Here is a 27372-nt window from a genome sequence, read left to right as displayed (position 1 = left end):
TGGCCTTCTAGGCCATTAGTAGGAAACTGACTTCACTGTGGACATCTTACAATCCCATTTCATTTATTTAGGGTAAATTCTGTTATTAGGTTTTTAAAACTGAATGAGGGGCAACAATTGATATTGTCAATATCAATGTCATAGGTTTAAATAAGAATCAAATACCGCTGTTACTGTAGCCAATGTTTTAGAATTTGTTCATATTCCTCATCTGAGAGCTGCCCAGACCAGCAGTTCTCAGGCTGTGGGTAGAGACCCCTTTAAGGGTCAAATGATCCTTTCAAAGGGGTTGACTAAGACCACTAGAAAACACAGATATTTACATTATAACTCATAACAGTAGCCAAGTTACAGTTATAAAGTAGCAGCAAAAATAATTGTAGGTAGGGTTTGAGGTCAGCACAACAGGAGGAACTGTGTTACAGGGTTAGGAGGGCTATAGCATGAGTTAGATTCTAGGATGGGTTCCAGACTAGTGAAATCCCCACTAAGACATAAATAAAATTGAACAAAGGATCTGAATACACACTTCCCAAAGGAAGATATGTTAACTGCAAGAAGCACAGAAAGATATGTTCAGAATAATCAGCCATCAAAGACATGCAAATTTTCAGTAAAACTGTATGTCCACAAAAATGTTTTCAAAAAATGAAAAAAGAATTGGAAAGTATTTGGGACAAATTAGGAGGAAAGCTAGTCAGTGACGTCACTACAGAAAAAAAGTGATTCTGAGCCTTAAGAGAGTCATCGAATGATTCAACAGCTACACTCGTAGGTTCACACCCAGTAAGTCTGAAAAATGTTTATTCAAAAACAAGCACACTGATGCTCACAACAGATTCCTTCTTGATAACTAAGAGATGGAAATAACACAACTGCCCATCAACAGTCAAAATGATCAGCAAAGGTGGAAATACTACCAATAGAACAGAATGAGCAGTAAGGAGCAATGACCTTCTAATGCAACATAGTAAGGCAATTTCATAACACTACATAAAGCATTATACTAATCACATGCATTGTGAAGAATACATAAGCCAGTAGATACAGACACCGAGTGAGGCTGGAGGGGAAGGTCAGAAGAGAGTGGAGAGTGACTGCTAATGAAATCAGAGTTTCTACTGAGTGATGCAAATGCTCCAAAATCACACTATGGGGTTAGATATACAAGTCTGCAAGTACACTGGGGACCAGCTAAGTTATGCATATTTAGTAAGCAAATTCTTTACCAAGAGAATTGCATCTTATTAGAGTTTAGTGTTTTTAAAAGAGCACACATGCTAAAATTAAATCTTCAGATATAGCATATGAGAAGAAGAAGAGGAGGAGGAAGAAAAGAGGAAGAGGAAGAAGAGACAAGAGAAATAAAAGACATACATGAGAAAGGAGGAAGGAGAAAATGAAACTGGGTAACACAGTCCAGGACTTGTTTATCCTCTTCATTTCTTCTAATGTGGTTGAGCATCCAGTTCTATAGCTATAGATGATTAAACTTTATAGAAAGTATTAATTCCAGGTCAGCAGGATGGCCCAACAGGGAAAGGCACTTGCTGCCCAGCCTGACAGTTGGATTCCCAGAACTCCAGTGGCAGGAGAGGACCAGTTCCTACAAGCTGTCCTCTGACCACCACACACATGTGGCAAGAGCAAACATAAATAGATAGATAGATATAGATAGATAGATAGATAGATAGATAGATAGATAGATAGATAGATAGTTGGATGGACGGACGGACAGACAGACAGACAGACAGATGTTTTAAGCAACTAGAGTTGTTTTCATGTACAATTATAAGTCAAGCTTAAGGCTTCCATCTAACTTATAGGTGTTCCTGAAGACACACAATTAAAAGCATACTGGAAAGTTATGCCTCAAAAGACAGTTATACAATTTTATCTCCTCAGACATTAAGATAGGATTATTTTCTTTCATCTCCTTCCAGAACTATCAACGAAATAAGAAGTGTCTCTCATCTGAACCCACCGTCTACTGTTGTAAATCAGGGGAAATCAAGAGGCCAATAGCTTACCTTTTCTAATGTGCTAAAGGAAGGCCAGGACTGGTAGCCATATTCAGACACTAATCGAGCTTTGGGGAAGGTCTTCCAATCCCAGCAGTCACTCAAATAGTTATAAAAATGTGTATCACCATAATGGTTGCTATAAGGGTCTTGAGAGATCCAGCCTTCTGCCATGGTTTTGACTCCATTGGTTGGGCTGGATGGAATGAAAGGACGGCTCTTGTCTTCCTAGACATGGGAATATAATGATTTTAAGGATAATATGTTGATTTGGCAAGGTACAGACAGTTAACTTCTTTTAAAAAAAAAATTACCATCAATTCCTAGAAAGGTGAAATAGCTGAGAGAAAGCGAACAGGGCGGTCACCACTCTCCGGTCAACAATGTCCTACTCATCTTAACTATCCTTCCTCCAGTTGTGAGCACCTGAGCCCATGCCTCGTGGCACCTAGTCCCAATGTTTTCTGCCATGGTCTGCCTCCTTTCTTACCCCACAGGTACATTGCCTCACGCAGTGTCCTGACTTTGGTACTACTGACTTTGGGGTTAACAGTGTTGAGGAACCTGAGCAGTAGCCTCTCTTGTCATGAAAGACACTTAGCAACAGCTCTAGCTTCTAACACCTGCTGGGTGAGGTGAGTGTTTGCTTGCTCTTGCCACATGTGTGTGTGGTGGTCAGAGGACATATCTTCAAACCACGACAAATTTTCCCTAGGGACAAAATTGCTGTATGTCAGGTACTGGGTTAAGAACAAAAGCTATTGAGTCAGAAACACTTGGGTTTAAAACTCAACTCAAAATCTTACTGGTTTGGGGCGGGTCTCAACCTCAGGAATCCTATCTGAAAAGAGAAGAAAATTCTAGATCATGATCTTAGATTGCTTGCTTAGAGCCACATGAGCCTCTAGGAACTAATCATAACAATTATACCTTGATGGAAACAATAATAGTAATTACATAGAATTCAACACTAGCCATTTTCAAAAAACTCTGTAAACATCATGACTTAGAATCATGTCATCTGTGAAGCTTGAGACAGAGTCATAAGAGCTTCTAAGAGTTAGTCCCTCTTTCTAACTCAATTTTATAACTTGAAAAAAATGGACATTAAGCAAATTGCCAAAGATTGCATTGGGAAACATGCCCACTTTATCACCATACTGTCAAATTAAAATCCCCGGGCATTAAAATCAAACTATTACATTGATCAAATATGAAAAATAAATATCCTTAACTAATAAACCATTTCTCCAGCACCCATATGGTGGCTCACAACCACCTGCATTTCTAGTTCCAGGGATCCAATGCCCTCCATGGGCACCAGCCAGGCACTTGGGGGTATATATAGAGAGATTATATATACATATATAGATATTTGCAGGGAAACACTCATAAAATAAAAATTCATAGTTTCTAAAAAATAAATACACATATAAATCATTGACTAGGATATGTAGATGTTACCTTTCCCATGCTGTTTTTAAAAATATATTCCCCTTCAAATTGCTTTGGAATATACTAAATATATAATTACAGACATAAAATTGTAAAGACAGCCGGATTATTAAATCACTCAGAACTGTAGAAGAGACATACCATCAAATCATAAGATTGAGAGACTCAGTAAACACTTAACAATCTATGCACAAACTCCACAGTGTGTAAAACCCTGCAACAGTAAGTACTGAATACATATGAAGAATCCTAAAAACAGTTTATGGTCTAAGAAACCCACACACAACCCATATGGACCAGTTTCTAGTGCATTATAATGCAATACTCTGAATTCAAATGATGTTTCAAACACTACCTTTAAAAGAGGCATACAATTAAAGAAGAAGAAAAAAAAAAAAAAAAAAAGCCAGGCAGTGGTGGTGCACATCTTTAATCCCAACACTCAGGAGGCAGAGGACCTCGGTGAGTTTGAGGCCAGCTTAGTGTACAGAGCAAGCCTGGTCAACAGGCTTCAACCTGTTGACATATTGAACAGTCTGTACCTTTTTTATGTCAAGAGTAAGGAAGTATTTTTTTTTTCAGCAAGGATTTTTTTTTTTTTTTGAAGCAAGAACAACCAAAGCTACACAGAGAAACCCTGTCTTGAAAAACAAAAGAAAAGAAAAAAAAAGGAAAAGGCAAAAAAAAAAAAAAAAAGAAAGAAAGAAAAAAGGCAAACAATATACTACACCAATATTGAGAATGTGTTTTTAAAACACATTCTTAAACTCTACTGCCCCCAACCCTTTACTCACTGATAAGACAATCTCTCTGATGTTTTTCACATAGAGGGTCACGTAGTCGTCCATGTAAGTCTTCAAGTCCTTGGGATTTACTTGGAACCAGTTCACACTGAGAGCCACTTCATTCTCGTTATTACCACTCCATATGATGATGGAGGGGTGAGATTTCAATCTCCTGACCTGAAACATAAGAAAACATAAAATCATTTCCCCACACCTATCACAGAAGAACTCAGGGCTATAATGGTTAATAAAATTGCAAGCATTGCATTTCCACATAGAAGTTCTCGCCCACCTGATACCTCACAAAATGACCACTGATGCTCGACAGAAATGCAGACTTCTTTTTTTTTTTTTTTAAGATTTATTTATTTTATGTATATGAGTACACTCTAGTTGTCTTCAGACACACCAGAAGAGGGCATCCGATCCCATTACAGATAGTTGTGAGCCACCATGGGGTTGCTGGGAATTGAACTCGGGACCTCTTGAAGAGCAGTCAGTGCTCTTAAACACTGAGCCATCTACCCAGTCTTAATAGTTCTCAGAAAGATTGAGGGACATAGTTCAGTCATTTAAGAGCTTTCTACTCAAGCATGAAAGCCTGAGTTCTATCCCCAGCACCCATTGTTAGATGTTAGCATTAGACATCTGACCGCAGCTCAGAACAGACCACTCCAGACCACACGGTTGGCGGGGGAGGTTTATTCAGGAGACAGGGCAAAGGTGGGGGGAAGAAGACGGAAGAAGAGAGGAAGAAGAGAAGTAGAGGCCGGCCATGACCAGGTGGAGAGAGAGGAAGAGAAGGGGGAGGGGACAGAGAAGCTAGAGGCAAGAGAGTAAGAGAGTAAGAGATTAAGAGAGAGAGGAGGGGGCAAGCAGCCCCTTTTATATTGGGCCAGGCCTACCTGGCTGTTGCCAGGTAACTGTGGGGAGGAGCTGTTGGGAGCGACTTTTAGCAGAAAGCAGCTATCAGCTTTGCAGCCATCTTGAGCCATATACCCTGACGTGAGACTTGTTTTTCAACAGCCTACAACAGCTGAGCACACTCTGATATCCAACATATTTTGTGTTGCTGTTTACTGCCCCAGCTGCAAGGCACACGTGGTAGCCACGCCTGCAAGGTATGCGGTTCACATGCTGTCCATGTGCTATCCAGGCCATACATGCCTATAAGGCGCACGTGGTATAGACAGACGCCTGTAAGGCTTACGTCATATCCACACCTACAAGGCACGTGGTATCCATGCGCCTACAAGGCACAAGGCACGTGACAAAAGCCTATAAATACCCCAGATTTCCCTTCAATAGAGAGAATACAGGAGACAATGAGAGAGACAATAAAGGAGAGAGAGACACAATAAACGAGACTTGAGACTTGATCAGAACCTCTGTCTTGTCTCCATTCTTCGAGTCTCTCCCCCTTCTTCCCCCCACTCTCTCTCTCTCTAGACCCTGACCCGCAGACCAGAGCGGCAGCTTGGGCCAGGAAACAGTGGACGCCAAGCGTGTAGTGGAGAGGGCCTCAACATTTTTGGCACTCAACGAGAGGCAGTGAGAACGAAAGATCCAGTGAGGGACATTACTGGAAGAAGGGTCGACTGAAAAATCAGAAGATGATCACGAATCTGCTTTCGAGAAAGGTAAGGAAAATGGGACAAGAAATTAGTCAACCTGAATCCAACTCTCTGTTTTGGTTTGCTTCGAGAAAGGTAATGAAAATGGGACAACTCAGTCGCTACAGTTTGGCCACCCAACGTGGGACAGCTCGGTCATTACAAGGAGCATACCTGGCTGTTGCCAGGTAACTGTGGAGGTGGAGTTTAGACAGAATACTCACACCCATGTCAAAAACCTGGGAGGGTTTGAACACATCTGTAATTGTGGTACTGGGAAGGCAGAGACAGGAGAATCTCAGGAGTCACTGGCTGGCCAGCCTAGCCCCTAATCCATGATTCTCACGTTCCAGTAAGACGAATAAACAAACAAATAAACAAACAAATCTTTAAAAAAAAAAACAAAAAAACTCCAACACGTGATAACTGACAGGGTCTATGTAAAATCCAAAACAATTCATGGATTCAAGAGTCACATTAAATCTTTGTCCTGAGCTAGACTGGTGTCCACTTGCTGAGGAAAACTCCAGGAGCAGGAGGATCAGGGAAAAGATGATATATGGTTTGAACATCTTACACTGAGGTGCCCACTAAACTTCTGACCTCACCACCAAGCAGGCAGCTGGATACAAGAATGAGGGCTTCATCCAAAACTGGAGGATTGGTCATAAATCCGGGAGTTCTTAGCAAGTAGGCTAATTTCAGCCATTACACTAGGTAAATCACTCAGGGAATAAATTTCCCAGACTGCAGTTTTTTCAGAGGAGTTAGTAGAAAATAAAATAAAATGAAATGAAAGAAAGAAAGAAAGAAAAGAAAAAATAAGAAATTCATTTCCTCTCTTTTTGGAAGTGTAATAATAGCATACCTGGTAAGTGACTTCTTTTCTCACTGACTCTATGAAGCCCGGCTCAGTTGGATAAAGGGCACTGGCAAACATAAAGTCCTGCCACACCTATTGGACAAAAGAAAAGGTGGTGTCATCCCATAGAAAGCAAGACTTCATTCTCACTTAGGGGATTATCTTCCAAACAAAGGAAAAGCAAGCTTGGCAAACGCATCTACCTGGGCATCTCCACAGAGGAAAGATGCCCACACACTGAAGGATATTTGAGGGTTGCACAAAAATGTTTAGAAAATCGAGAGAATGTTAAGTAAGCAGGAAAGGTTTGGAAGGAAAGATGATCCAGATGCTTAGCCCAGTGTGGCCCTGGTGGGGACAGGGTGACTTGGTGACATAGTTCCTGCCCCTGGGACAGGGTCCTGGTGTGAGCCTCCGTGAGTGTTGATGGCTGCTTGTGGGTGTAAGGCTTGTTTGTATAATAATGCACATATTTTACATTTCCCTGAGGAATGTCCTCCCTGTTAATATTAATGACTCCATGAAAATTAGAAATAGCAGGAGTCAGGGTGTGGCTGTCTCTGCAAAATGGTAAAGGCTGGGACCTTCAGGACAGCCCTTAACGCTATGGAAAAGAGCTCTAAATACATGAGTTCAAAATATATATAATTTCTTAACTATGCAAACTATAAGGATGCAATATGAATTGTGGGGGCTTCATGAATCTAAAGGAACAAAGGCAGCTACACCCCGAGCCAGCTTGTCAGAAAGATACAAAGGCGGGCAGATTCCTCAGTTCAAGGTCAACCTAGGACAGATAGAGGTTAGGCCCAAGTGAGGTAGAGATGGTAGTTTCAGGGCAGGGTCCCACCTGACTGACAAGCTTAGCGTCTTTGCTTAACAAAGGCACACAAACGCAGAATCCTTTTGCAAAGTTAAGAAAAAAAAAAAAATGTGTGCTTGCTCTCTCTTAAGAATCAAAGGGCTGGGGTCTGGGGATGCTGGTTCATATGTAATCAAAAGGAAACCTGGAGTAAATGACCAGATTGGTATGTAAAATAAAAGACCAGACCAGTGCTCCGCAGGAGGCCGAGCTATCTGGAGAGCTTTTGAGGATAAAGAGAGAACTGCCTGGAGAATACATACAAGCAAGCAGGACATGCATAGAGATCTCTTAGAATAGCAAGCAGTACACAGGCCATCCTCCCTCTGGATCCACCATTTGACTTGGAGTTGTTCTTTTTGCCACTCCCAGAGACCCCTTCTCTCAGAACTCCTCTCCAAGACTGGTCCTTGGCATCCAGAAAGGAAATAATGAGAGAGGGGAAGGGAAGTTCTGTAGGTCCTTCCTCATTTCCATGTTTTTCTCATTCCACCAGGCATTTAGTAATGAGAAATACACCAAACTGTTAACATGATAGTATGTTTAGAAATGATTTAGCTCTTCTGCAGACAAAAAGATAACTAGATGCCCACATTAATAATGAGACCAAGAAGTCTTTTCCTAGGAGGCCTGTGGGGGACAGCTGAGCAGAGCCCAGCCCCCAGCAGCCTGCCTTCCTGCCCTGACTCTACCATACACAGATAGTGAACAACTGGGTGAGGTGTAGACGCTCTTTGTGGGTCACTTTAACTCTCTGTAAGTGGGGACAGAGAACAAGAGTAGCCATGTCATGAAGGCTTGAAAATATAATAAAACAAAATAAAAATGTATAGCACAAAAAAAAAAAAAAAAAAAAGCCTGACAGTCAATGAACAGTGTAGAATGTAGTTGTCATTATTACAATGTGACTTCATTGTTGCTGTGATCCCAACTCTCTACTGGCAATTCTGTATTCCTAGAACTAAAAATAAAATATAATTGCCTCTCTATATTCACGAGTTTAACATCTGAAGATCCAACTATGGGTCAGAAATATCCACTAAAGAAAACAAAAAAACGCCAGGTGGCGCACGCCTTTAATCTTAGCACTTGGGAGGCAGAGGCAGGCAGATTTCTGAGTTCAAGGCCAGCCTGCTCTACAGAGTGAGTTCCAGGACAGCCAGGAAAAAACAAACAAACAAACAAAAATATCTCTCTCACCCACACACATACGCACAGGCACACAAGATACAGATATAGATGATATAATATAGATTGCACACATACAGATTCTTTTTTATAAGGCTGGAAAGAAGGCTCAGGGATTAAGGCCACTTGCTACTCTCAATCCCCAGCATCCACACACTGGTTCACACCCACCTTTAACTCCAGGTTAAGGAGATCTGACACCCTCACCTAGCTTCCAAGGGCACTAGGCATGCGCATGACACAGATACCCAAGTAGGTATTCATATATCCAGTGTGTGCGTATCTATATGTGTGTGTGTTGAATGTATTATTTTATATGAAGTACAGTAAGTAGTCCAATAATAACATAAAGCACATAAAAGTATGTGGGTAGGTTTGTGCAAACATTCTATTTCTTTCTGTGAGGGGATCCAGCATCTAGAAACCACATGCCCACAGGGCTCCTGAAGTCAGTTCTCCAGAGATAATGATGGACAGAGGCATCTTCATGCTTAGTGCTTCTCATAGCAATATACTTATATACTGTATAATGTTCTTATATACTAAGAACTTATATACTTATATACTAAGAACATTTTTTTGTTTAGTTAATTTTATTATTTTTGTTTCTCTCCAGAGTTCATCAGATCTCCTTAAGTTACTTAATAGTTTATTTTATTATGTATACCTACATATCACAGGAAGAAAATACAAAGGAAGTGTATATAGACATTTAGCTATAACTCATCTACAATGGCTATAATTTTAAAGTGGTAAGGAATTCTGGTTTTTGTTAGCAACTACAGTTCATTTACTCCTTGGCCAAAATTAATAAACAAATAAACAAGGGAACATGGCTCCCTTCTCTGAGAGAGGTTATTAAGGAGTAATAATATCAACCCACAACATCAGAGTGAGGACGAGTCAGCTGTGGGTACATGGAGACTGGATCACATGCTCACCATGATTCCAAGGTCGTCACAGAGTGCATAAAACTCATCCTGCTCGTAGATGCCACCCCCCCACACGCGCAGAGTGTTCATGTTAGCGTCCACGACGGACTGCAAAAGGAGTTGCAACCTGTAGAAGGAGTTGCAAGAGCAAATGCTAATTCGTAAGTTGGGGACTAGTACAAAGATTTTCAAAGCTGTTAAGGGAATAAACCACTTTAACATCAAAATGATTTTGCTCTAATCAACGCCAAAGAAACTGAGGTCAAATAACACAGAGAGACTCAAAACCACAACGAACTGAAAAATCTCCGTATGATTTCCTCATTATATAAATTGTAGGTAATCTTATACTATTGCTTAAAGTTTTTTTGTTTTTTTTGTTTTTTTTGTTTTTTGCTTTATATTTTGACCTGTGGGAAAATGCAGCACATGGCCAGGGAGATGGCTTAGAAAGTACTTGATGCAGAAGCATGAGGACCTGGGTTTGATTCCAGACACTCATGTAAAATTCGGCATGTGTAGGCATGGGCCTGTGCCTGTGTCTATGCGTGGGCACATAGCTGTAGCCCACGAGTGAGCCCCAGGTTCAGTGGGAGACCCTGTCTCAGAAGGTAGGGTGGAAAGTGATAGAGCAAGATTCCAACATCAACCTTTAGCCTTCACATGCGTGTACATGCCAGTGAACATGGAAATACATACACAGGAAGGTACATTATACATGAATGGACATTAATTTTTAAATTCTAATTTCAAGACCTTCAAAGGACGCTTGTAGTCGTCTTCCAGATAAAGAACTTTCACGGCATTGGTTTGCTTTATAAGTTTTCTTGTGTGTGTGTGTGTGTGTGTGTGTGTGTGTGTGTGTGTTTAAGGTACGTGGCATGGCATTGTAGGAGAGCTGTTGATAAGAAAAGGGTTACTCTTGAAGTGAATTAACAGAGCCATCATTCTGAATTCTCTGTCTCCCTTTGGTTGTGTGCATAGAGAAATGTTATTACCCGGAATCCTCAAGTCCTCATGGTGTCCCTCCAATCTCCAGACTTGCTCTCCAGACATACTGACTATCTTGTGTGCTCTTATATTTTTACATATTCCAAGATATTTTTTTTAGCTCCTTAGTGAAGTTTTAAAGGGGGTGGGGCTGGTGGGATGGCTGAGTGAGTAAAGTGTTTGCACAAGCTAGAATCTGAGTTCAAATCCCCAACCCCCATGCAAAGTTAGGTATTCTAGCACACAACTGTAATTCCAGGGCTCCTACAGCAAGACAGGTGGCGGAAACAGAACCCCTAGATGCTCTTGGGCCAGATAGCCTGTCACACACAGTGATGAACTACAAAAGGACCCTGTCTCAGGTAAGATGGGTGGTAAGGATTGACACCCAAGGCAGACTTATGTGGCATAGTTTTCTATCAACTTGACCCAAGCTAAAGTTACCAGAGAGGAGGGAGCCTCATTAAGAAAATGCCATTATAAGATGAGAGGTCTGTAAGGCTTTTTTTTCTGTTTACTTAACAAATATTTATTAAATGTTTTTACATGTTTTTATTTCAACATCTAAAACTTTAGAACTTTTTTTTGGTGAATTCATTTTTTAAAATGTTTTTATTGGATACATTTCAGATATAATCCCCTTTCCCCATTCTCCCCCACCCACCCATCCAGGAACCCCCTATCCCATTCCCCTTCCTCCTGCTTCTATGAGGATATGCCCCCACCCACCCACCCCCTTTCACCTCTCACCCACAATTTCCCCAACACTGGAGCATCCAGCCTTCACTGGACCAAGGACTTCCTCACACACTTATGCTTGACAATGCCATCTTCCCCTAGATATATAGTTGGAGCCATGGGTCCCTCTCTATGCGATCCCAGGCTGGTGGTTTAGACCCTGGGGAGCTCTGGTTGGTTGGTATTGTTGCTCTCCCCATGGAGCCACAAATCTTTTCAGCTCCTTCAGTCTTCTCTCTCACTCCTCCATTGGGAACCCCATGAACAGTTCAATGGTTAGCTGTGAGCATCCGCCTCTGTGTATTTCAGGCTCTAGAGACAGCTGTGTAAGGGATTTTCCTAGTTAGGGATTAATATAGAAAGGCCCAGCCCATTGTGGATGGTGCCATCTCTGAGCTGGGGATGCTGGGAGCTATAAGGAAGTAAGTTGAGCAAGCCATGGAGAGGAGGCCAGTAAGAGCATTTCTCCATGGCCTCAGCTCCTGCCTCCAAGTTCCTGCCCTGCTTGAGTTCCTGCCTTGATTTCAGTGATGAACAATGATGTAGAAGGATAAACCGAATGAACTCTTTCCTCCCCATTTCGCTTTTGGTCATGGTGCTTTGTCATAGCTCCACAGGCATGTGGCATGCATGTAATCCTACATGCATATGAATGAACACGGACATGTGCACACAGACACACACATATCAAACACATAAAAGATTTTTTTTAAGTGAAATAATATTTTTAAATAATATTTTGTGTAAATAATAAATATTTAACAATATTTTTGAAATCTTTAATAGGATATTTTAAGTAAAACAGTATTTAAATAAAAAAGACATTATCCCTTAAAACCATGCTCAAAATATTTAATGTATTTTTTTAAAAGAACAACAACAAGCTGGATTTAAGTTTTTTCTGAGACTAATTAGTGTAACTATCAATGCATCACTTTCTTTTTTCTATGAAGAAAACATATAGCGGTTTTCTAAAAGCTGGATAACATATCTTTAACAGTCTCAAACTAGTTATTTGTAAAACTGTATCTCAAGAGAGAGAATGAATGATTAAGCATGATCTTGTCCATCCTGAAATTCCAGTCATCTTATCAAGCTATACTAACCTCGGGTCCTTCTGCTGGGATTAAAAAAAAAGAAAGAGAGATATGAGTCACTTGACCTTTGAGCTTGGTGACATTGCAGGGAGATGTGGAAGTGACAGAGAAAGAAGCCAATAAAATACTCACCGTTCAGAAGTGACTTTATCTTGGAATGAGTCGGCTGGGATCCAATTTGAGCCTTTCAGAAATATAGGAAGTCCATTAATTTTGAAGTAGAAACTCAGACCGGGAGACCCTTTTATACCCTCTTCTATAAGTTGCACTGTTCTGAAATAAACCTGCCGTGAAAAGAAATAAACACTGAATGGAAACTGAAAGGCATAAGCAAACTGGTTTTTTGCAAAGGGAAGTAGGGATGTGGGAAGATGGCTCACAAGCATGAGAACCCGAGCTCAGACCCCCAGCACCCAGCTAGATGTGACCATTCCCCTTCTGTGGTCCCAGTGATGAGAGGGGTGGAGACAGGGGGAAATCTGAGGCTGATGACCAGCCAACCTAGCTAAGGAAGCAGTGAGCTTCAGGTCCTGTGAGAAATTCAAATCACGGGAACAAATTGGATAGCAATAGAGAAACACACCTAACATCCTCTCCTGACCTCAACATAAGCATGCGTGGGTGTGCACATCTGCACACATCTGTATGCATGCACGCACACACATATACACATACACACACCTGTACACAAATACAAACACACCACACATACATACAAAATTTTTTAAAAAGAGAAGTTCAATTACTTAAAAGAGATGTAGTGTGTGTGTGAGCATCTACTGGAAGGCACGAGAGAAGAGCAAATACTTCCAAACTATTCCTGCTACACTGGAAGCTGACACTGTTCCTGGATCAGTCTATGCAGGCTGTCCCACGGGAAAGCCTAGGCAATAAGAATATCTCTTTTCATCAAAATCTGCTTCCTTGGCACACCAAGATGGCTTAATGGGTAAAGGCACTTGTCTGCCAGCCTGAAGACTCAAGTTTGAAGCTGGGGCCTGACATTGTAGGAAGAGAAAACAGAGTTCCACAAGTTGTTCTCTGGTCTACATGTGTGTTCACACACATACACACTAAATAAATGTAACTTTCAAAAACACAGCATTCTTGCCAGCCATAAACTAGATCAAGAATTGAATGACACAGTCCATGTTAATAAAACCTAATCTTGAACCACAAAGAAACATTTATACTGATGACATAAGAGAGGGCACCAGAGCTAACACCAAAAAAGGACAGAATGCCTGGATGAGGACAGTCAGACATCTCCACAAAATCCACCCTTCTGCTGAAGAGATGAAGAGATCACTTGGCATTTTTTGTAACTAATTTATTTTATTTTATGTGTACGACTGTTTTGCTTCCATGTATGTATGTTTGTGTACCATGTGTGTACCTGGTGCCCATGGAATTCAGAATAGGGCATCAAATCCCAGGAACAGGAGTTACAAATGGTTGAGAACCACCTTGTGGGTGCCAGGAATGGAACATGGTCTTCTACAAGAACACCAAGTGCTCTTAACCACTGAACAGTCTCTCCAGCCCCGCCCCCCCCCAGGGCATTTTATGATGAAACCTTGGACAGAAGTATCTCAAGGTGCCAAACTGTTGTCCAAGTACAACTGAGACATTTGCCTCCTCCTCTCTCACTACCTGGAAAGATAGTGGGACTTTCCAGGGACGAGTGACTAGGATGATGTCATCAACAGATAATAAATACTGGTTGCATGCTCTGAGTGATCTATTTCTAAGGTAGAGGTTAGAAGTATTTTAAAAATGGTTTTGTTGTTATTGCTGGTGATTTTTTGGTTTTCTGTTGTTGTTGTTTATCTATCTGATTGGTTGGTTAGTTGGTTGGTTGGTTGGTTGGTTGGTTGGTTTTTTAGGACAAGGTCTCACTATGAAGCTCTGGCTGGCCTGGAACTCACTCTGTAGACAGGCTGACCTCGAATTCACAGAGAGCCACCAACCTCTGCCTGTGAGTACCAGGAGTAAAGGCGTGCTCCACCACTCCTGGCTGAAAATGCAGGTTTTAGCAGATTAATTTAGGCAGGGTCTGGTGGCATGTGCCTTCGTTCATGTACTCTTGGGGGCAGAGGCAGGCAGATGTCTATGAGTTTAAGGCCAGCTGGGCCTATATGGTGAGTTCTAGACCATAATACTACATAATGAAATTTGTACATAAATTTGTACATTTGTACAATTTCTACATAATGAAAATTATTTCAAAAAAATAATAACAAAAGAAATTAATGTACAGGCTGTGAGTGGTGTTGTATATCTATAACCCCAGCACTCAGGAGGTAGAGATAGGAGGAAAGGGGGTTCAAGACCAGCCTGGAATAGACAGTGAGACCTGGTGTCAAAAATACAAAACAGAGACTCAGTTTGTTCTCTGTAGCTTTCCTGAGAACCTACTGGCTCTCAGTGGCCATCTGTTCTGAGTTCTGTAACCTTTCTTTTGCTCGATACATCCTTATTTTGAACCCTAATGTTTTTCCAGCAACCTACACAAAACTATAAAGACTAAGTTGTATTCATTAATTTGATACTTGATATTTTAATTTTAAATTATATTTTCATTATAATCAAAGCTCACTTTAGAGTTTTAGAATATTTTGGCTCATTCTAAAAGAACACTTAAAACATTTTTTTTCTTACTCTTAAGATGAATTGTAAAAATGTGATCAGAAGGCTTAAATTCTCAGGCTCTGGGTGTAGCTCCTTTAGAAGCCTGCCTGCCTGGCACGCAGAAAGCCCTGGGTTGGATTCCTGTGTCTCCTAAAGCTGGGCATGGTGGCACATATCTACGATTCCAGAACCCAGGAGCTGGAGGCAGTGGAGAGAGAAGTTAAAGGTCATCCTTCTCGACATACCAAGTTTGAGACCAGATAGGGTTACAAGCAACAAGTTCTAACAAACAGAACATTTCAATTCTCGATGCGGAAACTTGAAACTGACAGATAAGCAAAACTGGCTGTAATTATAAATGAAAAATGAAATTTTGATAAAAGACAACTTTCCCTTGGCTTTTCAGAAGTCAATAATTTATTATACCTAATGCAAATCTAACACCTTTTAAAAAATATTTTTGGGGTATTCCTCCTTTGGAGTTTCTTTTCTCACTTTTTCTTTAAATCTTTTCACTGTTTAAAAGTAAATAAGTAGATAGACAGGTAGGTAGATGATAGATAGATAGATAGATAGATAGATAGATAGATAGATAGATAGATAGATAATTATGGGGTTTGGGGAGATGGCTCAGTAGATCATGTGCTTGTCACACCATCATAAAGATTTGAAATGGAATCCCTAGTATCTATATAAAAAATATCAATTTGGCAGTGCACCCCTGCAATCTCAGTATGTGCCTATAATCCTAGAATTGTTAAAGTAGCGACAGGAGGATCCCTGGGCTGGTTGGTTCCCAAATCACTGAGGTCAAGGTTTAGTGAGAAACTTTGTCTGAAAGGCATCAATGATGAAAGACACCTTTTATCAACCTCTGGCCTCTACACACATGAATGTATGTATGCAGTGTCACAAGCACACACACACACACACAAGCATATATTCATATATATACCACACATGCACAAAAGTGTTATGTTACAGTCATGTCATTTTATAGCTAGTTATTCATGGAATAAAGAAGTCAGATATTTAATAATAAAGAATAAAGAGTAAAGAAATCAGATATTTAAAAAATAGACATAGTAAGCTCTTAAAAATCCAAGGATTGGTTAACTTTTACCAACCAGAAACCAAGACTATAACAACATCTTTACAGACTACACATGCTGCACTGACTGGAGACACGTACATATTAGCTGGGAAAAAAGCAAGCAGCCAGCACTGCTGTGTACCTATAGGAAGACACAATAGTGTAAGAAATCTCAGCCCCTGCCTCTCAGCAATGACTGAGCAACTAGCTAATTAAAAGATTTGGCTGCAAGAGACGGAACAAGTGGACAGGTTGTCTGAAGATACTAGGCTTTAAAAATGGGTCTGTCTCTGGGTGTTAATAGACCTGTATTTTGTTATATTCCCTTGTTGTCGGATTAATACATTGAAGACAATCTATAAAAATTGTTGGCACCAAAATGTAAGAAGTATTGAATTTTTCAAAGTACAAGATAGCCGGGCAGTGGTGGCGCACGCCTTTAATCCCAGCACTTGGGAGGCAGAGGCAGGTGGATTTCTGAGTTGGAGGCCAGCCTGGTCTACAGAGTGAGTTCCAGGACAGCCAGGGCTACACAGAAACCCTGTCTCGAAAGGCCAAAACAAAGCAAAACAGAAAAAAATCAAAGTACAAGATGATGTGTGACCCTTAGAGTTACCTATCGATTCTGTGCTAACATCTGCACAGATGTTACAAGAACAGACATAGGTGGCATTGAGCTGCCTTCGGAGGAATCACGGCAGTACCTCTAAGCTGCCCTGGGAATCACTGCTCCATGTACTGTCACCCAATAACGAGAAGAAAAAAATAACAATTTCACAGGAGAAAATCCTTGGCAAAACAGAAACTATATTAACTTTATAAACCCCTGTGGTGGTTTGAATGAGAATGTCCACCATAAGCTCATATGCTTGAAGGCTTGGTCCCTGGTTGTGGAACCATTTGGGAAGGTTTCAAAAGCCTAGGCTAATCTGTCTGTCTGTCTTTCTGTCTGTCTGTCTATCTCTGTCTCTCTCTGTCTCTCTCTCTCTCTCTCTCTCTCTCTCTCTGTCTGTCTGTCTGTCTGTCTCTGTCTCTCTCTCTCTGTCTCTCTGTCTCCATCTCTGTCTGTCCCTCTCTATCTTTGTCTCTCTCCAACTTTCAAATAAGTTGTAAGCCCCCAGGTACTGCCCCAGCATCATGCTATCCAGCCTGCCACCCTACATCCTGATGGTCATGCACTAACCCTCTGGAACTGTAAAAGAGCTCCCAATTAAATGCTTTCTCTTACAAGTTGCATTGTCATGGTGTCTCTTCACAGCAACAGAAAAGTAACTAAGACAAGCCCAAAGGGCCGAGTACATATCATTTCAATATTCGTGAGACACAATGGAGAACACACACAGAACACCGCACCAAGAATATCCTGAGGGGAGAGCACCTGAGCCACCATCTGAGCAGTGAGCAGAGTTAACCATCTAGCTCAGGAAGTGCCACATTTATTTAACTGAGCAGTGGATCAACAATCACAATCACAACTCCTCGGCTTTGAGGCATCTTCTTAAAGGTGAATGAAGTATACATTGTCAATATCTAAGGCCAATAATAAAATTCAAGAGAAAAACAAGGCTCAAGAAGACTTGTACCTACCACCTTGAGCTTAAGAGCATCCAATACTTAGCAGACATCTCAGGTAACATCTGAGAAAACACCAAGCATGTTCTGAATGTGCTACCACAGGTGGAAATATTTCAACTTTGGGAAGATTCATAATCCTCAGGAAAGCAGTACTTTTCAAGTAGCCCATGTGGTAAATTACTTTATCACACACGGGTAGACTCCATTGTAAGTAAAGGTCAGGGAGGGTTCTAACAACAGGATCAAGAGGGCATTGCAATGCCTTTAATTCACAGTCCAACTAACTTTAAGAAACTAACTCTTAGTAGTTTTACTTTTTAAATACTTGTCTTTAAAATTGTCTAATTATGTGTATGGGTATGTGTCTGTGTGGGAGTATGTGAAAGTAAGTGAAAGCATCCAAAGGGGCAAGGTCACCAAGTCATCTGGAGCTGTCCATAGGATGCTGGAAACCAAACCAGGGTCCCATCTCCATCCCCAGGAACCAGCATTTGTTAAACTCTAGTGTAATATCTACAACTATCTGAAAAGACTATTCATGACATCTCTCCCTTTCCAGCTAAATATGAATGACATATAAAATATATATTATCTTTGTGAGGTCGGAGTATTCCAGAACAACACTGCAAACTGATTATATGCAGAGGTAATGAGAACCTCATCCTCCTCATTAAAATATTAGAGATTTGCGAGCATAAAAAATGATGTTATTATTCACGCCCAATTTTTTTATTTCCTAACTGTATATTTTTACAAAAGGAGTCAATGGACCTTCAGAAGTTTATATCATGAACTTCTGATGGTGATTTCTAATGAGTAAGTAAAGTATCTAATTCTCAGCTTCAATACTTAACACGCTAAACTATGGCCCACAGAACATAAGCATAGCGTAACGTTTAATATTTGTTTTGAAAGTATAAAGTAGTTCTATGTCAAAATAAATTTGAGAATGACTAATGTAGGGGGAAACAAATTATTTCTATCTATTAATATTACAAATAGTATTACCTATAAAACACAATACCCTTCGATGGTTTTCCTGTGAAGCAGTATTTCTATCTATCCCCCAACCCCTGTAGCCCAACCTTCCAGCAAGAACAAAAGGATGCCTCAAAGTACCCAAGAACCTTTGAGGAAGAGGTTCTCAACCTGTGGGTCAAGACCCCTTTGGGGGTTAAATGACCTTGTCACAGGGATCACCTAAAACCATCAGAAAATAGATATTTACATTATGATTCATAACAGTAGCAAAATTACAGTTATGAAATAATGTTACAGTTGGGGGTTCCCACAGCATGGGGGCTGTATTAAAGTGTCATAGCATTGGAAAGGTTGAGAGCCACTGCTCTGGGGGGGGGGAAGCTGCAGTTACCAGCCACCTTGCTCTGGCACTTGGTCTTCTTAAAGGCCAGTGCTCTGAGGATGAATGTCACTGTCCTCATGTCCCCTGGCAGCCTTGACTGGTAGCACAAAAGCCTTCTGCAACAGGTATTTTATTTCCCAGGACACAATGGCCTGTGAAAACAGCTTTTGAAAAAGATCCCTGAGCAATACACATTTGCATTCAGAGTGAACTATCATTGCATCATCCGCTGATGGAACAAAGGAATTTTAAACAGCTCAACAAAGTAAATGCTATAAAAGTAGGGGAGGGGTGTAAATATTAAAAAAAACAAAAAAATAAAAAAAAAAACTTAAAGAAAAATGTAAACTCAAGCAGTTTAGATTTCTAAATGATTTATGTAATTTTTATTTTGGGACAGTGGGTAGGGGTTATTGTGTGAGTGCCAGCAAAAGCCAGGAGAGGGCATCTGATCCCCTGGAGGTAGAATTCCTGGGGCTTATGAGCTCCCAGTGTGGGTGCTGGGACCAAAGTCAGGCCCTCTAGCACCAAGCGCTTCTTAGCCACTGAGCCAAGCCCCAACTTTAAAATCAAATTTAAATCAAAATTTAGCATTCAAATGTTTCTGTCTCTTCTTGATGGTTCTATAAACTCATCTCTTGATCAGATTTTCTAACTGCTTCATAGAGCAGTTAAATTCAGGTCATAAAAATTGTTTTTATTTTGCTCTGTTTTGTCTTTTGAGGTAAGGTCTCACAAAGCCCCAGGCTGGCCTTGACCTCACTACTTAGCCAAGGCTGGCTTTGATCTCTTCTTGATCCCCCTGCCTCAGCCTTCCTTCCAAGTGCTAGGATGACAGGTAAGGGCCATTATGGCAGCTATGGCTTCATTGTTAAAACAGAAATGCTAGATTCAAACGTGCAGAAACCCGATGCTGTCTTCCAGATGGGGCTCTGGGTATGGAGACCAAAGACCAGAAGAGCTCACGGCTGATAAGAAATACCGCACACCTCACGTTCCACTCTCTCTCACTCATCAGACAGACAGTGAGTCACAAGTCCGGAGCCACTTCTCAGCTGTGTGTAAGCAGATACTTACGAAGCTGTCCGGAATTTTTTCCTTAACAACAAAACTGCTTGTTTCTAAACTTTAGCAAACCTTGTACTGTCCAAAGTCCTTTCAGACCTACCACTCTGAGCTTTAGAGATAAAGACCAAGTTATTTGCACTGAAAAGGACCACAGACTGGGGGTTGGGGGATTGCCTGGTCTCCACAAATAGCTCCAGCCTGTGAGAAAGGTGGCCTTCCCTTCACTGTCCCCTTGCTAACAGCACAAACAGAAGCCACCAGATTGGCATTCACATACCTGCAGAGTTGTCTGATCACGTTTTAACCAGATGTGTATTGTATGTATCTGATGCCAAACAACCAACCATTTCAACGCCTCCCTTTTCTATGTGACAAAGCTGGGCTTGGTTATAATAATAAAATGGCATAAATGATGTGACCAACATGACATGCAGATAGTAACAATAGTCTGCTTGGCCTTTGTTTGAATAATTACACCATTTCATTTTGTTTGGAGTGAACCAGTGGGCTTAATTAGGGTTACTTACAGGGGTATCAGTGAAAGGCTAGTTACAGGAGCATGGTCAACAGAAGAAAATGTCTCCCCCAGCTCCAGAACCATTACCTATAGGCCTGTAGCATGGTGGCTGGAGCTGAGAGCTGAGAACTCAGATCTTTTACTGAAATCATGAGGCAGAGAGAGAACTGGAAATGGCATGAGTCTGTCAAAGCTCACCTCCAGTGACCAAGAGCCAGGGCCAACAGCCTGACAGAAGAGCATTACCTGATGGAGAACTAGTGTTTAAAACATAAGCCTGAAAGGTTATTGCTCTTTGGAGATTATATGCATATATATATATATTAAAGAATATCAGGTCTGCCAATCTACCACACCACAGCCAATAGAAAAAAAAAACCACCTTTTGTTAGTCTTAGAGATGTTCTCAAGTAAAGTCAAAGAGATGGGGAGACTTTAAACACAGCGGGAAGTTCAGCAGACATTCCTGGCTTTTCTTTCTTTTTTTGATCCATTCCAACAACTTGCTAATGATTCTGAAATTAAAATAAATAAGTTCTCAAGTATTTCTTCTATAAAATCAGAGAAGAGCTGAGTGAGAGTAAACAGAAATGATTTTCTGGTCCACCAATTCAGAACAGGTGTCTAGTTCCTGGTGCAATGGCCAGGGCATTAATTCTGTAATCCTATCTGGACATCAGCAAACAGCTGCACCACACTCATCCCCACTCTTCCCAAAGCCAACTCTTCTCTTACAAACGATTATTTCCTTCCATTTTATTGTTACATAGTAAATTGTTTCTACCAAATTTCCTGTGCACTATTTTCAAAGAAGCGGCTTAAACTTTGGTGGTCCAAGACAGTGTATATTACCAAATATACTTTATCTGATGGCCCACACCTGAAAGTACAAGAAAAAGATAATTCCAGGAAGAACAATTCATGCAGACCAGTGCAAAATCTGAACTGAATTGCAATGTCTACCTTTTTTCTTTTAAATCCATGTCAAAAGTTCAGATTAAGTTCTCAGGCTGTCGCTCTTCTGCCCCAGGTCCACAGTAAACATCCCACCGAGGGAGGAACTTCTAAACGTTATAGAATTTTTGCACTGATGAGTTAAAGTTAGAAGGAATGAAGTGTTTCCAAAGTTCTGAAAGGTTCACATCTGAAGAAATGCTCCCAAAAGAACAAGTTCCACCAGGTTCACAGGATGGGCTTCAGGCAGCAGAGGTCAGTTTGGGGTTGATAGCCTTGACCTCTGTATGACCTCCACAGTGACTGTTGGTTTTGCTAGCATTTTTACCTTGGACAATAGCAGGGAATTAAGAAACGCGGATGCAGTTGCTTTAAGATATCCTGCCTCTGCCTCCCCATCATTTGGATTACAGACATGGGTACCAGCTTTTGTGTGAGTGCTAGTAATCAAAGGCAGGGCCTCACGCTTGCCTGGCAAGCACACTGAGCCATCTCTACATTTCAGTGAAAGAACTTGATAGGAAGGCAATGACCTGAAGACAGCAATTGTGTTCAACGCAAGCTCATGCACAGTAACTCCTTTAAAAATTGATTGATGTATTTATTTATTTACTTATTTATGAGTTCACTGTAGCTGTCTTCACACATACCAGAAGAGGGCATCAGATCCCATTACAGGTGGTTGTGAGCCACCATGTGGTTGCTGGGAACTGAACTCAGGACCTCTGGAAGAGCAGTCAGTGCTCTTAACCACTGAGCCATCTCTCTAGCCCCCAGTAACTCCTTTAAAAAGAATGATATGGGACTGGAGAGATGGCTCAGCGGCTAAGCACTCCTTGCTCTTGTAGAGGACCCAGGTTTGATTCCTAGCACCCACGGGGTGGCTCACAACCATCCACAACTCTAGGACCAGGGGATACAATGTGGTCTTCTGGCCCTCTCCTTACACATACTTGCATGCAGTCCCAACATTCGCAAATAAAATAAAGCAAACAAATCTAATTTTAAAAACTTTTTAAGAAACATTTGCAAAGGAGTATCCATGAGATTAAAGACACTGTATCACTGGAGTTCGCCAAACAAAGGGACATGGAACTAATATTTACTAAAGGAGCAATGGTCAGAAAGAGCCAGATCCAGTTCTTCACACATATTCAAGAGTGGTCACCCACATGTAAAAACCTTAGCCCAACAACACATGTGGGAGAAACAGTATTTTATCACTGGCATTTTCTAGAACTCCCAAAACATAGTAATAATTAAAATTTGACAACAAAGCAAGCTGCGCAAACTTACTGCGTGTACTTGGGTGAACTGATCTCACAGATCCCTGAGGAAGCCACTGACAACAGCCAGTTTGTCAATCTTTAAGCTTTTGACAAGGAGAATTAAGCATTCTGTCCCCCAAAATCAGTTCTACCTCAAATCCTAAAATGGGACCTTATTTAGAAATAATGCTTTAAAGATACCGATTGTTGAGTTTGAATGAGTTCATACCAAGCTCTAACCCAATGGATAAGAAAGTGGGCATGGTGACCTGTGCCTGTGACCCCAGCATTTGGGAGGCAGAAAACTAATACACAAGAAAACACTGCACAGCCTTGGAACTCTGTGTGGAAACACACCTTTGTTATTCTGAATTCCACACGATCTGCCTGGGAGCTAGTGGGGTCTTCAGAGAATTCTGAGCAACACTCAAAAATGATATGTTTCAGACCAGCCTGGGCCATATAGTGAGACCTTGTCTCAAAAACACACGAACTTTCGACCAAAAGAGAGATGTGAGGGGGGAGTTGGGCAGGGAGGGAGGTGGAGAGGTAAAGAAGTCAGAAACCAGAGTCAGGCATCTACAGAGCAAAGAAAAGGAGGGTTTCTGGCTGTGAGGGGGAAGAGGCAAGGAAGGGCCTTCGACAAGTCTGTAGGAAAGCCTGGCTCCAGATGCACCTTGGTTTGGATTTGCCGAATCTGCCACTGTGAGAGAACACACTCTCACTGTTTTGAGCAATCCAGTTTGTCAGAATTTGCTCTGACAACACTGGGGAAATTAATACATGAGAAAACACTGCACAGCCTCGGGGAACTCTGTGTGGAAACACACCTTCGTTATTCTGAATTCCACGCTGTCTGCCTGGGAGCTAGTGAGGTCTTCGGAGAATTCTGAACAGCACTCAGAAAGGAAAGGGAAGAATTCCATGGGTGTCACGTTCCCTTTCTGCCCTAGGATACAGCAAAGATGAAAAATGGGGATTTAAAACTCAAAGAAAGGACTGGAGTGTATTCTACATTTAAAAACTGAAAAGTCCTCAATTGCTTTTGTAATTAGAGCAGCTGGTGGCAATCTTCTGCATCTGGCTTGGGAATGTGAGACACAAGTGCTGATTGGCTGCTTACATTGTCTCATGGCCTTCCGACAATAATTTAACTGAACAATCTTGACAACCAGAGACAATACAAAGAGCCTTCAGCAAAATCAGTTACTTTGCATGGAGAGAAATGTTAAAGAGACATGGCAACGAAGCGACTTTCTATTCCAAAACAGCAAACTATGATTATCATTCAGAAACAGAGCCGGCTTAGCAGATCAAGGTACCTACTGCACACACCTGACGGCCACGTTTGGTTCCCCAGAACCTCAGTGCTGGAAGAAGAGAACCAACTCCAGGACACTAGCCAGTGACCACCACACACAAGCTAAAGTAAACCTTTCTGTCTCTCACGCTTTCTCTCTGGTCCTTCAGTCACAGAGATGTGGAAGTAGCCAGCACTCTCTATACACCGACCATTATGCAGACTCTCGTTCCTAGTGCAACAATACATCCACTTATTTGCACAGATGCCTATATGTGAACAAGGTCCTGATCCATAGCTGGCCACCGTCACACCGTGGTGAAGTCAGACAGGGCAGTGTTAGTAGCTGCCATAGCCACTGTCTTGACTGCCGTCATGGCTAGAAGAACCCTTGCAGTTTGGTTTCTGTTCTGGTCAAGGCAAGCAGTGACTTCCTCACAGCCCGAGAGGACTTTCTCAGTGTCTTTCTATCAGGAACACCTTTGCAATGGCTGATGCTTGTGAACACTGTGCACTCTCCCTCTGGCTCCCCACACCTCTACGGGGTGACTCTCTACCTCTGACCATTCCTTGTGTAGATTTATCTACAGACTTTTCTCTTCTGCATCTTTATTTATTATACTTCCTCGGGGTTCTGTCCTCTTTGTGGACACCTACAATTATCAATATTTTGCTGATTTCCATGTTCCTAATCCAGTTCAAATCCTTATTTAGTTCTGTTTCTGTGTTTCCTTTGAGATGGGGTCTTACTAGATAGCACAGGCTGGCCTCAAACTCTGACCCCTTTGCCTCAACCTTCCAAGTGCTGGGATTACAGACATGTGGCCACCATTCCTGGCTTGCCCTCAAAGTTCTCTATTTCTCTCGTATGCTCATCAACCGTTATTATAAGTGTGTGCTTAATGAAGTCACCTCCCGAGCAAATTATTAGCATTATCAAGGTCTCAGAAAGAAATGAACACAATGTATTATCATGAGCATAGCAGCCAAAACACAATAGGACCCCAAGAAGTAACTGAATGAATACACATCCACAATCATAAGCTCCATAGAAGCCATAGAGAAAGGGTACACTCCACACCTATGAATGAGGGCACAGGGGATGGGGGTGGGGGGAGTGTGACACGTCATCTCTCCAATGCTCAAAGGCTGGCTTCTTCACGCAGAGTGAACAATGGCACAACCACAGTGAGTCTAAATGAAAAGGAATGGGGTACCACAAACAGAAGCTCTTTTTGCTCTGTAGTGGGCCTGGGTGACTCATTACTTTTCACGTTTTTAGGAAGACCACACACAATAAGCCAGCATGTGGGAGAACATATACCCACTGCCAAGAGGGTGAGAAAAAAACTCCAAGAGTTGTCCTCAAACATGCATACACACACACACACACACACACACACACACACACACACACACACATTCATATTCTCATAGAAATATGCAACACAATTAAACAAAAGGAAAAAGCAAAGGGTATGTTCCAAGCTCAGGATGCCATCTGGGACCAAGGAGCGGTGATATCCATTGTGAGAGGTGGTACCACAGGGCAACCTCCATCAACCAGAGACAACAAAGGTCCACGTTGAAGGAAAAAAAAAACTCTAGGAAAGGATCGAAATCACCGTGATTTAGACACTGTGGCTGTGATGGGCTGGGAGCGAGTTATATCATTCTAATTGCCCTGTTTTAACATAAGGAAATGGCACTTGAAGGGACGACCTAACCTATAGCTAATGAGTAAGAAAATGCAGCTCTTTGCATTTCTAAGTGTTTGATCCCAAAGCCGGGCAGGAGGGAAATGTTAGAACACATCGGCAGAAGCACGTCAGTTTGTAAAGAAAAGACAAACAGCTAAAGAAGTAAGTAGAAGTTATTTTTGTTGTTGCTGCCCTGAGTATGAGATATTAAACGGAAAAGGGCTGGCCAGGATTCCTTCTGACCATAGGACCTTCCAACAGTGTGTACACTTTACAATTACATACGTGTGCTACTTAGCTATAACATAAGAGCACACGGAAGAAGGCCAAGGCTTTGGTGTTTCAGGCCGAGATGTGGCCTGAGGTCTTGGCTCAAACCCCTAGCACTAAGAAAGAAAGAAAACACAGAGAGAGTGTGAAGCACAAGGAGCCGTGGCCCAAATAGAAGCCTGATTCATTTAGCAACCCACAGCGACACACCCAGAAACTTTTAATGTCATTCATTACTCTGGTTGGTAGAATCGTAAATTCTGTGTAATTACTACTTTTTTCTTTCAAATCTCAGTGTAGCTATTTTATCAAGGAATAATCTCCTTTTCACAAAATAGTTTATTTACTTACCTTGGCTGCTTTTTCAATTTTTAAGCCTCCATCCAGAGCAAAGAGAATCGTCATGTTGTACCCAGTCTGGTTTCCATGTCCACGAGGCCACCAGGTCTCCACAGTAACATGCTTTAAAGAAATAAGTCATTCTAAGCAATGCAACACATGTTTAGAAAAAACAGTACAACCCCAGAGCAGTATATGAAATTCTCACCGGTGAAGCACAGACAACGTCCTGAAGCCTCTCCCCACCTATTCTATGCCAAAACTTAGCCACAGAATTGCTGCCTTAAAATTTTATATATTTATTTGTTTGCTTATTTTGAGTCAGGATCTCCTGTAGGCCAGAGTGACTTCAAACTCTGCGTAGCAGAGGACAATCATAAACTTCTGATTCTCCTGCCTCCACCTCCAGAATCCTAGGGCTACAGTTATGTGGTGCCGGGCATCAAACCCAGGACCTCGTGCATACTAGGGAAAGACTCTGCTGACTGAGCTCTGTTCGCAGCCCCTCCACTGAGAGTATTTTAAAAAATCAAGATGGTGAGAGTATAGCCCAGATTCCCTCGGCAGAACACCAAGCTGTGGAAAAAGCAGCCGTTCCCTGCCCTTCCTCTCCTCGGGCGTTTGGTCTCTAGTCTCTTCAGTGGGGCTTGGATGTCGACTGTTCCTCTAAGTCCAAGACAGAGCTCTTGTGGAGTCTTGCTTCCTTCCAGTGGCTGTCACTCTGCTCTGTCCTCCCCGTTCACAATCACTA

General features: G+C 41.6%; 1 protein-coding gene across 1 annotated transcript in view; it reads right to left on the bottom strand.

Annotated features, from left to right (window-relative positions):
- The window catches only part of Manba (mannosidase beta), a 50441-nt gene extending 23700 nt beyond the window's left edge, over positions 1 to 26741 (bottom strand). The window contains exons 1-6 of the mRNA XM_034500838.3: positions 26634 to 26741; positions 12676 to 12827; positions 9728 to 9845; positions 6743 to 6829; positions 4271 to 4438; positions 2031 to 2249 (exon numbers count right to left, since the gene is read on the bottom strand). Coding sequence (XP_034356729.2) covers positions 2031 to 2249; positions 4271 to 4438; positions 6743 to 6829; positions 9728 to 9845; positions 12676 to 12827; positions 26634 to 26687 — 798 coding nt within the window. The 5' untranslated portion in view covers positions 26688 to 26741. The remainder of the gene's footprint in view (positions 1 to 2030; positions 2250 to 4270; positions 4439 to 6742; positions 6830 to 9727; positions 9846 to 12675; positions 12828 to 26633) is intronic.
- Between the last annotated feature and the right edge of the window lie 631 nt (positions 26742 to 27372).

The sequence above is a fragment of the Arvicanthis niloticus genome, chromosome 4 (assembly GCF_011762505.2).
Source record: "Arvicanthis niloticus isolate mArvNil1 chromosome 4, mArvNil1.pat.X, whole genome shotgun sequence".
In the NCBI taxonomy this organism is placed as follows: domain Eukaryota; kingdom Metazoa; phylum Chordata; class Mammalia; order Rodentia; family Muridae; genus Arvicanthis; species Arvicanthis niloticus.
The sequence above is the reverse complement of the archived record's forward strand: the minus strand, read 5'-3'. Positions and strand labels throughout refer to the sequence as shown.